Source organism: Taudactylus pleione, unplaced genomic scaffold, assembly GCF_031769625.1.
Source record: "Taudactylus pleione unplaced genomic scaffold, aTauple2 ptg001598l, whole genome shotgun sequence".
NCBI lineage: Eukaryota > Metazoa > Chordata > Amphibia > Anura > Myobatrachidae > Taudactylus > Taudactylus pleione.
This window is the reverse complement of record NW_028285995.1, coordinates 410816-423427: the sequence shown is the minus strand read 5'-3', so window position 1 is coordinate 423427 and position 12612 is coordinate 410816. Positions and strand designations below refer to the sequence as shown.

Here is a 12612-nt window from a genome sequence, read left to right as displayed (position 1 = left end):
CAATGTGGCGGAATCGGCCAGATCGGGGAAAATATCGCCGTGTGTGGCCACCTTCACACGTAAAGCTATTAACCAAACCACACCAACATACATCTCTTCACTTATCTCAAAATATCTTCCAACCCAACATCTCCGCTCTGCACAAGATCTGAGTCTCTCATCCCCACGCATTACTTGTTCCCATGCACGGTTACAGGACTTTTTTCGGGCTGCACCCACCCTGTGGAATGCCCTCCCACGCACAGTAAAACTTTCCACTAGTCTCCAAACTTTGAAGCGTTCTCTGAAAACTCACCTCTTCAGACAAGCTTATCAGTTTCCAGGACCGCCCACCTAACCTTTTATAGCTTCCCTATCTAACTCTCTTCTTATAGTAAACACCTAACACATCTTCTTCTCTTTATAACCCTAGGCCAACTTTCCAGTGTGATTGGATTATACAGCCCACCAATAACATCTGCAATCGGGTCGGACCAATTTGCAATATGTAGCACCTCTCCTTGTGTATCAACACCTATTTCCCTATAGATTGTAAGCTTGCGAACAGGACCCTCTTACCCGTATGTATGTGTTTTACGTATGTCATGTATGTATGTATGTCTTTTACAACCCAGTAAAATGTTAATGTTGATTCAAATTGTAAAGCGCAACGGAATTTGCTGCGCTATATAAGAAACTGTTCATAAATAAATAAATAAATCATATAGGGACGGATATGCTACTGCATATGATAGATTCTTTTCTCAGGTGATACTGATCTTAGAATCTAATCATTAGAGTCTATCTCTTGCTTTTATTTTATGAGGATTCCCTTTGGGATTTCTCTGTTCTAGCCCAGTCTGTCTCATAAACCATGCTAATATAACATCCATAGTGTTTGTTATGAAGAGGATTAGATTTTCCATACCAGCGAATTAGTGATTATAGTTCAACTGAGGGTTAATTTCTTATATTACTGCTACCTGGTGATTTTTAAAGTCCGTTTTTTTATTTAATAGATTTTTTTCATTGTTGAGGTTTTTCACTTTGAAAACAGTCACCTCGCTCTGTAATGATTACTATATTACACGGAATACATTTTCCGTCATTTATATTTATTAGATTATGATTTCTGGACACATGCACTGCATTGCATTTCCTTCTTGTCATTTACCAATAGCTATGTGCTATATGCAGCACAAACTATCACGTACCATGGGCTTAATTTCGCTACATATTATACTGTATTTTGGATTATTATATCTACTCACTATTGTTGAATTACAACCTCTGTAACTATTACAGACAATTGAATTATCTAATTTTTTCCCCTAGTGTCAGTACCAATGACTCGGACATACTGATGTCCTCACATCCACAGGGAATAGCCAATTGAACTCTATATTCAAATGAGGAGATCACCTGTCATTGACGCATTTAACATGTGATGCTGCATAGCTAGTCAGGTGATCGGAGTCCTGGTCGTCTCTACCTAAACGTTTGATTGGTGGGGAGGCCATTAATCACACACGAGAACCAATTAACACTCAGTTGGTAGTATTTATTTTCGGCTATATAGAACACACGCTGAGCTTCCATGACTAAGCCCCCAGCGAAACACGCATTGGCACCACTTGTTGGGGTACCCCTGTGCGCACAGAGGACCCCTGTGCCTTGACCATCTGCCCTTTTGGGAAATCCACCTTTACTTACCTCAGGTACTCTTTCTCTTTTCCCCTGTTTTCTCACCAGCTGCGTTTTGGACTGACACCCTGCAATGCCTTGCAACAGGGTCTAAACCCAGAACTCAAGTACTGGCAGCAGAAACAGGCATATTGTTTCTTCACTGTGCCGTTACATGGGACTCTCATTCCCAGTCTGATGCTCATGCAGGACTGGTGAAAGCAGATCCCAGTGCATGTAAATGCACAGTCTATTTTCATCGCTTACAGTAGCAGCTAAACGATGGTTCAGATTAATACCATTAATTGACCAGGTTTAATTCTTCCCAAATCATCTGAGGGTCGCCTCAATTGTATTACACACACATATTAGGATAATTCAAGGCAGATTATTTTGGTCTTGGTGCATTTTAAATGTATGTATTTGTTATTTTATGTATGTTTGTTTTCCTTATATATTCGCCGATATTCACGGATGTGGTGATTTATTACTAATTTTCAATTTTTGCACGGTTGTTTTTCACTATTGGTTGTTGACACATTGAAATGTGATCATTATTTTATGTGAATTTAATTCTTTTTTTCTATAGATGTTTATTTTTTTTTCTATACTATTTCACCTTATCTGGATTTTGTTGGGGATCTCATTTATGTCCTTTGAAGTTTCTTGTGTATCTCATATTGACCCCAGTATTTTAATTAAAAGTTAGATTTTATTAATGAGGTGTGCCCCTATGTATAGGAGTACCTCTTTTCTGTTCTATGCAGCAGTGCTGCCTGGAGTGCAGCAGTGCTGCCTGGAGTGTCCCTAGGACGCTTCAGACGGTTACACCGCTGCCCTTACAGCTCCACGGAGCATCCTCAGGATACTCCGGGCATTGCTGTAATCACTGGCGATTGTGGCATGGCCCCTGGGTGACGTCACACGGTGGTGGCGTGGCCTGCACCAGGCCCGCAAATAATGTTATATATATATCAAAATGGCCATCGAAGGTTCCCCACCCCTGGCCTAAAGACTACTAATTTATCTCTGCTTCTCGGGTCCAGTTCCATAGTCTTTATTCTCAGCTATTGGCTACTATATGCGCAGGAACTATATTAAACTACCAAGCTTTCTGCATTCAGCTGCCCCAGTAAACCCCTGACCCAGACACCAGTTCGGGAACACAAATTCTATCCGCGGTGCCTGTGACACACTGTATGCAAATATCTGCTTTGTGACCTGTAACTTGCTGTTGTTCAGCTGTGATTTACCGGTCTGTAAAGCTGTGGAAAGTAAACCTTGCGTTTGGAACTTTTACCCGGAGTATGTGATCCTTGTCACGTTTGGCGCCCAAACAGGGACACACTTGCTGGATGTTACTACGTAGCAAAGAGTCCTGGAAAAGGTGACTAGATCTATCCACAGCGGCAGCAAACCCGCATTACAGGACGCAGTAGGGCCTGTTAATTATAAAGTGTGCCAACAGGGGAGAAGGTACAAATTTACCATGTTAATTTGGTAAAGCCTTGGAAGGTAGGTACCAACCAACCCTCTCTGTTGTCCATAAAAACTCCCGATTGTCAGGTGCCCTTTGAAGCTTCATTGACTCCCAACCAAAAACAAGAGGCTATAGACCTGGTAGCACAAAACCAGGATATTTTTTCTGCCATCCCTGGGAAAAGCAAGATAATACAGCATGATATTACATCACCTGGGGTAGTGATAAAACAAAGTCCTTATCGTATTCCCGAGGCTAAACGGGCTGCGGTTAAATGAGAGGTAGAGGAAATGCTGCGTCTAGGGGTTATAGAGGAATCAAACAGTGAGTGGAACAATCCGATTGTGCTGGTACCCAAGCCTTCGGGAGCCCTAAAGTTTTGCAGTGACTCTAGGAAACAAAATAAGGTATCTGTTTGATGCCTACCCTATGCCGCGAGTTGACAAACTGGTAGAGAACCTTGCAAAAAGCCCCCCCCATTTTTCAAATAGGGACATAAGACGTGCACCCCAAAAAGGGGTGTGGCCTCATGGGGAAGGGTCACGACAAATCTGATTAGATAAAAGTGTACCGATCCCGTTATACCACTGTTATCTAGGTATCGCTACCAAATAGAAGTCCAATGGCTGATCACTGACTGAAGGTATAGTGCTACTCGTAGTGTATATGCAGAAAATATTAGCTGCAGGAAGATACGTATATGCACCGCGGCGGTAGCTGAACTCACCAGCAAGGGTACTCGAGGTATGCTGGTAACACCTGGGTTTGGGAATCAGAGGGCCTGATTCAGAGCCGGACGCTATTTGCGCTCGCTCGTTCAGAAAAAAGGGGTGGCTATTCAAATGAACCGTTCGCTCTTTGCGGTCTGTTCATGCCTCTAGGTCTGAACGAGCGAACCAAACATGCGGTCGTTCTTTTGAAAACTACGCCCCCTGGCCGCTCGCATCCTACGTCATGTCCGCTATTTATTAGATTAATCGAGTACATCGACCAGCGTATGAACTGCTCGCTATTCTTGTGGTTGGTTTTTCCTACAGCAATCATGCGAGCAGTTCTGACTATAAAATAACCCAGTGACGTGGTCAAGCACCTTCCCCTGTTACCACCCACATACGCCTCCTCCTGTCACTCAAAATAGCAGGCATTCGCTATTTAGCAAACAAACGATTTTTGGCTGCACTGACTGGTTCGCGCATGCGTATTACGATCCGTACGCATGCGCAGTTGGGCAAACATCGCTCGGAACGAACGAGCGGCCGCTTACGAGCGGCTCTGAATCAGGCCCTGTGTCTGTGTTCAGGGCTGCCATCTGAATTATGGGGCAGATAGCTCCATGTGTAAGGTGTCTGACTGCCATGTGAGAGGTAATAGGTTTGAGTCCCGGGTATGACAGTGTTTTGAAATGTGTGTGTTAAATAAAGGAAAATGTGACTGAAGGTGCTTGGGGAGGTGGCCAGATGGAGAGGGAGTCAGCCATGAAGGCGATAGGACCGGCCAGGAGATACTGGGGTAAAAGAGGAAGCTACAAATGAGAATGATTAACAAAAAATGTACAGGCTCGAATAGATCCCTCTGCCACAGGTTGCACCACCCTAGTTACAGCTCTGTCCTTAAGGTATTATTTATTAGGGAGGGAATTCTGGTTAATTTCAGTGGATGCACACAAACAAAGAGGTGAATGCTCGTGTGACCCGCTGTTTTTTGGCAATACAGCCATTCAAATTCGAGGTGCAACATCACCCTGGAAAGCTCTACCTTAACGCAGATGCCCTCTCCAGGAAATGTATAATTCCCGATCCTCCAGTCAACGCTGTGGTGAAGCTGGGGGAGGGGGAAAAGGGCAATAAGGAGAACCTTTAGAAGGAGGTGGAGAAGAGGCATATTCCCAGACGGGTAATGGGAATAAAGACAAGCGAGGTGGAGTCTTCGTCTGGAGAGTTGGTAGCTTCACCAAGATGGTTGAAGCTAAGGGGGAAGGAGTGTGACAGAGAAAGCATAAACAGACCTGACATGGATATAGAGCAGCATGGGCGTGGAATCCAGTCCAGGTATTCTGTTTGATCAAGTCTGAGAAACAGCAAGCAGACACCTGTCAGTTTGTTTTAAGAAGGTTTTAGACACAAGAGACAGGGCTCCTGATGGGGAACTAGTCGCCCAGGTGATAGGCCAGGGGGTGGCTACTGTTAGGGGTCCTGGGTCTTAGTGGTCTCTGGAGAATTTACACCACTGTACAGTATGCAAAAATCTGCTGTGAACTGCTTTGTCACCTGGGACTTAGGGATGGAATTTTTCTGAATCCATGGACGTACTTTCCATCGCGATGGTTATAGTATCGGATTGCTGCCATGCTATGGCTAGTTGCCATCACATTGCATGATTTGATGTCGGAAGCCCGGTAACTATTCGATGCCGAGCTTTGGATGTCCATTCCTACTTTGACTTGCTGGAATTACCTGTCTGGGTAAAAGTTCCAAACGCAAAGTTTATTTTCCACAGGTTTACAGAGTATGTGATCCTTGTCACAGTAGGTACTTAGCTCTAGAGTCGATGGTCTGGCATGAGTATTCACTCTCATTGAGGTAGGGGAATCTGTGTTGTGACTAATGGTACTTGTTATAACCTGATATTCTCTATTCGGTAATAAAGGCGATGTCAGCGGACGGTTTCATGATTAACTATATTATCAGTTCTTCAGTCTAGAACAGTAGTGATATTCTCTGTAAATAAAGGAAGAGGTTGTGTAATGAAAACCCGTCTTTATCTTCTGTTCACAACAAGATCCATCTGCCACAGGCGTTACATTGTATGGGGAAAGGTTCCTCAATGACAAATGTGCTGGCAAACGCAATTTTTTTGCCATATAATTACATCACCTCTTCTGGTTACAAGTTGTGGTCTTCTGACAGGATATCACTTTGTTTCACAATTACGGAACATTCTCTGCACGTTTTTTAACTGGGGGATCAGGATCCTGAACATTTTTTTTTTTTTTAAATGGCTTTAAATAGCAACATTTGCACAAAACATTTCTATGGAAAAACGGTATTCAATCAATCCCCTCTACATGTCGTCAGCCATTCCCACTTGCCCATCACGTCTACCCACATGCCATTATATACCCCAAAATGTCCATCAGACCTCCCCACGTGCCCCTTACATGCCATCGTTCCTCACTACATGCCCCTTACATGTCATTAGTCCTCGCCTAACGCCACTTACAGGCTAGCAGCACCCCACATGCCCCTTTCATGCTAACAGTCCTCACCACATGCCCTTACATGTCCATCAGACCACCCCAAGTGCCTGCTACATGTCCGTCAGGCCTCCACACATTCCATTAGACCTCCACACATGCCCATGTATGCCATCACATCTCCCCATGGGTGAGTTTTGAAAGATCGACAGTGAAAGGTTGACATACTGAAGATCAATACCAAAAGGTAGACTGGTTATGAAATGTTGACAGCCAATAGTTTGACATGGTCATTAGGTCGACCATCATTCTGTTGACATGTATTTTGGTCGACATAGTTAAATGGTGTACACAGTGAAAATGTCAACATTAAAAAGTTGACATGTTTTTTTTGTTATTTTAGCCTACCCTAAAATGACAATATGTTGTAATTTTAGTGTCAACATATTAAATGTCGACTTTTTTATGTGTCGACCATTTATACTTGTTAACCTAAATACATGTCTATAGAATGATGGTCGACCTAATGAACATGTCAGCCTTTTGGCTGTCGACATTTTTTTTTAGTTTCATCCAATCGACTGGATACCCTCCCCACATGCCATCAGACCATCCCCACACAATCCATCAGAACCCTCCACATGCCATCAGACCCTCCCACATACTGTGTTACTATTGCTGCTAAATATGAACGATAACTAATAAGCCAATCACACAGCCTGCCTCCCACCGGTTTTCTAGCATTGTACAGTTAAGTGTCAGGCAGTGTTAGCGCATAAAGTTGGGGACCTATACATTCCAACATGACTCCTCCCAGCAAGTTCAAAACTCTCTGTTCCTGGACCTCCCACTTAATGCATGATTGCAGTCACCTGCGTTAATACACCCTTCTCATCAATTAACTAGTTCAACACTGGGGAACGACAGGAGCAGGCCAGGGACAAAAAAAAACACATTGCTACTTCACTGCAATCGATGATTGACTGAGAACCATCGGACCTCTGCCATCGATGGCAAAACCATTGGCTATGCCTACTATGAAGAGAAATAACATTGGCCAGACAATAAGTCATGTGCTTCAGTGACTTGTACACTTTAAAGGACTGACATACACATAACCTACAGTCTGTCGCAAGATCAAAGAGCCCTTTGTTATAACTTGTGTGTGTGTGCGCGTATGTATATATAATATATGTCAGAATGTCCGAACAGTATTAATAATGTCTTTGTTACTTTGTAGATTGAATACCTGCTAAAGAAGCTGACTGAAGCTATGGGCAGTGGCTGGCAACAGGCCTTGTTCGAGGACTACAAACTTGGCCTTCACGACAAGCCGAGTGGACTGTCCGTCTGGGAGCTGATCGAGCTGATTGGGAGCGGACAATTCAGCAAAGGCACCGATTTCACCACTGTGTCCATGGCGATTAACGAGGTCTTTAACGAGCTTGTTTTGGACATTCTTAAACAGGTAATACACTGCTGGGCCCCATAGTGAAATTGTTTTGGGGGCCCAATGAGGTGTTCCATCCTCTTGTGGCCCCCGCACTGCTCTTCTGAAATACTAGTAAGTGCCGAAAATGGCGGAAACTGCCTGCAGCATCTGGTAATAATAACTCCCGACGTTGTAGGCCCCCTCTCACCTCCGGGCCACGTAACTGCTGCACCCTGTGTCACTGCGTTAGTTCCTCCACTGTATCTGTTACTACGTGGGGAATGGTTCTTTTCATCTTCCGCATTTGGGGACCATAGGAAGAAGCGGCACTTTGTATGGGTCTATGGGGGAGATGCATCAAACCATCTAAAGAGTACAGGTGGAGAAGTTAGGAGGCGTTGCCCATAACACGCAAATAGCTTCTAGCTATCATTTATCAAGCACAGTGTATAAAATTATCTGGTTGCTATGCGCCACTTCTCCATTGCACACTTGAAAAGGTTTTGGTGCATTTCCTCCATAGACTTTACTTTTGCATAAAAATGTTTTGAGATGGTATTGATGAGATGAACTTGGTTGAAACAATGGGCGCATGCATTACACAGAGTACACACACAAAGGTGCTGATGCCAGGGACACGGACAAAAAGGGGTGTGACCTAATTATATAGACCACACCCCCTAAATGATGCTATTTGGGGCGTGTCCTATTCAACGTCAGGCTAGGGGCGGGCCCAGCACTACGTCAGTAGTTGGGATGCCCCCAGCTCTCTCCCTGCACTGAATGGATTGAGCGGCATCCATTCTTCTTCTCCGGGGTTGGCACAGGTGCGGCGGTGGAGATGCCCGGCCTCCCGACCGTCCGCGGGACACTTCGCTCCGCTGGTGGAACAGCGGGGCAGTGCCCGAAAAACGTCACCATCCTGCTGAAATCGGGAATGGCTGGGAGGGGTGCACCCTTTATGGGATGGCGCCCCTTTTCGACTGCACTGGTCAAACATGCTTTGAGCCGGCCCTGGCTGATGCAGTCGGGACAGACGATATCAGTAATGTTGTGGTAAAGTGATGGATGTTCCCAAGCGGTGACTGGGAGATGGCTAATAGTGAACAAAAATGGGCCGTTCCGTGGGCGTGTTTTGGGAGTGTCGCGAGCGTGTCATTGCAAGCTGCTGCGTTCACAGACGCACAGCCGCAGGCATAGGAGACTGTGATCAGACAGAAAAAACTCCTATAGGGCTGTTTGCAATTTTCAATGGTGCGACCGATGGTGGCGAGATGCGCACAAGGAAACAAGTTTATATCGGCATTTGCAGATGGGAGACCGCCGATAGACGTTGCGCCTTTGCGTGCGATTCCAAAGACTTTTAGGGTTAAATTTAGTTAAGTGAGAGTTTTTAGAAGTGTAGATGTTGCCCATAGCAACCAATCAGATTCTAGCTGTTATCTTCTAGAAGGTGCTTGTTAAATGTTAAGTAGAGTCTGATTGGTTGCTATACGTGGCACGCTCCCCAAATCGGTCGTGACATGTCTGTGTTTGAGCCTCCACTCCCCCGTTACTTCCCGCAAACGCTCCCTGACTGTCAATCACACTGAGGCCCTGATTCAGAGCCGGACGCTCTGACAGAGCGCTCGCTCTGAATCAGGGCCGGCCTTGTTTTTTGAACGGCCTCCTGGCCACTCGCATAGCTGTGGGTGACCAGCCACAGCTATAGTGAGCGGCCAGGAAGATGGTCGCGATGGTCAAGACCATCGCGACCATCGGGCTTGCGACGAGACCCTTGTAGTAGGGTCTCGTTGCCGCAAGCCCCAGGGAGATTTCAGCTCTAACAGAGCCGAAATCTCTCCCACTGACATCACTCGTGATGTCATGGGGCCGCCCCCAAACGGAGGCGTTCACGTGGGAACGCCTCCGTTTGGGTAGCCTCTCCCCCGGCCCGCCCACCAAAGGGGGCGAGCTGTCACTCAACATTAACAGCTCGCCCCCTTTGTTGCGAGACCCGGAGTGACGGAGTGCCCATCGCTACCGGGTCTTGCGCATGCGCACTGGCCCACCATCGACCCGGTTGCGAGCGCACAGCACTTGCGACCGGGTCTGAATCAGGCCCTGAGTCCATATCCTCGCTGCGACCACTGATTGTAATGAAACTTGACGCATACGCAGGCACAGATTACCGATAATCGCTAATGAGCGAAAACATCTGCGTCCATCCCTCAATCAGGCCCTTTATCCTAATTTCAGCATAATATCAAAACCTAACCCTAAAACACATCCTGATTTCTTCACCGCAAAAGTAAAAGAAACAGCACAAGGGGGCAGCAAGCAAGCAGCTTTGCAATTCCATCCTTGTAAATATGCAAATGTAGCAGGAGGTGTCTGACACCCGCTGCTGCATTTGTGACTTAGGTCGCAGCCTGGGATCACCAACGCGGCCATCGGTCATGATCATGTGCGGCGCCATGCCACCAGCTAGCTAAGTTAGGGGTCTAGTTACTAAGCAGTGTTAGGAGACAGAGTGAAAAGTGACAAGAAAGTGATAAGGTGCCAGCCAATCAGCTCCCAACTGTCATTTTTCAAACACAGCCTGTGAGACGGCAGTTGGGAGCTGATTGGCTGGCACCTTATCACTTTCTTATCACTTTTCATATGTCTCCTAACACTGCTTAGTAAATAGACCCCTAAGCCTCAGCTTACTCAGGCTGGCAGGCTTGCAAGGCCAGGAAATTTCGTCCGTCGACGCAGTCCCTGGCCTTGCCACTCCCGGAAAATGGAACGGACACCCCCCCCTTCCCGTTTCCGTGAAAGCTGGCCGCCCCTGCACCACCCCTTAAATGCCTCTGCCTGTCAATCAGGCGGAGGCATAGAAGGGGTTGCATGCGATTACGCAGGACCCGTTAAGCACATGCGCAGAACAGGTTCTGTGCACGTGCAGATTCCCGATAATCGTAAATCTGCGTTCAGCATTGCACTAGCATGCACTACTGAATTAGCCCCAATGTACACTACACTAGAAGAAACATAAATTATTTTATCTAACTTTCTTTTTAAGATATTATTATTATTATTATTATTATTATTATTATTATTATTATAGTTTCATTTGATAATCTTTTATTTGGCGTACCAACGGGAATAATCAACTTGCAAGATGATTTAAAAACATAATGCAGCATTACTTCAGCAAAACTTCAGTAACCCGTAGCAACAGTTAGATCAGAGATATCTGCTGCAGTCCCTCATTTATAGGTTTCTATGGAGACTGCTTGTCCCCGGTAGTTAACGTCCTCTTCAGGTGGCATTAGCCATTGTACCTTACAGTATAGGCTACACTCCGCAATATTTTTCGGGAGAGGGATCCGTACCTACCCGGCAATAGAAGCTCGCACATGTGCCTTAGCAATCACTTCACTTAACACACCGCAGGGACAGTCACAGACATGCTTGGTGACATTCTGGCCAGATCTGCACAGGTGAGAGTGAGGGGGATTGGCGTTGGGGCCTGCAACATACATGCCTACTCTCCCGGGATGGCCGGGAGTCCCCCGAAAACCGGGTGGCGCTCCCAGCCCCCGGAAAAGTGTCCGTCCGCCACCCCCTTGCATCCCCCCACATACACCCCCTGCTTCACAATGCCATTAATCTTTGGCATTGTGAAGAGGGGGCGGGGCCACAATGACGTTATCACGCCCATGCTCCACCCCTAATATTGCATCATCACCGTGCCACACCCCATTTCTGCTGCGTCACGCTCCCCCACCGTAGAAGCCTGACAGCTCCCTCCTGGAAGGAGGGAGCTGAAAGTCGGCAAGTATGGCCTGCAAGCATTATTGCCTCATGGTGGCCCTGACCCCACTATACGATGGCGATAACGGCATTGTAAATCGATGATGCAATTCAGCGCGATATTGGCCGCCCGCCCACTTTATTCGAACACTGTGGGATACGTGTATGACTTTCTGGGCAGCCGGCCGAGACCAGCACTCGGCTTTCGGTAGCCTCCCGGCCGTTCCAGGACAGTAGGCAAGTATGGTCACAGGCTCTTATCGAAACCCCTGTCCTTAATCCTTAATTTCTTAATGGCGCTATAAGCTGCAATAAAAAAATTATAATTGTCAATTATCGGGTCTAGAGCTGATTATAAATATGCATGTATTGTAAATATTATAAATAAATATGTATATATTCTGTATCGCAAACCTGTATTTTCTTTTTAAATCTGACTCTGGCGACCTCTCATGGTGAATTGGACAAACTACAACTTGATTTAGAAAATTCAAAGGGGCCTATTCATCATCACTTATTTTTCACAAAAGAATGTGAAAATTGACAGGGCAATTCGCCAAGTTCCGATAAAGCATTTTTTTTCGGAACTTTCTGGTGTCACTGAACGCCACTCTTAGATGGCGTTCAGCTCCCGATAACCTTCACTGGTTGCTGTTTACACAGCAGCCTGTGAAGATCTACACGGCAGCCACTGCAGAGGGATCCCTTTAGCTGTGTCTCCTTCCTTCCTTACCTCCGGCCGCTCTGGACTCCATGCAGGTCCTCATGTGTTGCTTCACATCAGCAGCACTGGCGGCCGCGGGGGAAGGGGTGCCACCGGTGTTGCGCTGGGACGGAGACTGGCTGGGAGAGAGGTGAGTGGCATTGGCGGCTGGCAATGGAAGGGCGCCCATGAGAGTAGACAGGCACGGGGGAGGGATAACATACAGCGGCATTGGGAAATGGGGGGGTCTGAGAGACGGTAGAAACGGGGCAGTGGCTATGGGCTGGGAATGGGGAGACACAGGGCAGGGGCTACGGGCTGGGAGATGGGATACACAGGGCAGGGGCTATGGGCTGGGAGAG

At 46.5% G+C, this 12612-nt stretch overlaps 1 protein-coding gene across 1 annotated transcript in view; it reads left to right on the top strand.

The window, feature by feature from the left end:
* The window catches only part of SWAP70 (switching B cell complex subunit SWAP70), a 146305-nt gene that overhangs the window by 115599 nt on the left and 18094 nt on the right, over positions 1-12612 (top strand). The window contains exon 4 of the mRNA XM_088464160.1: positions 7576-7803. Coding sequence (XP_088320286.1) covers positions 7576-7803 — 228 coding nt within the window. The remainder of the gene's footprint in view (positions 1-7575; positions 7804-12612) is intronic.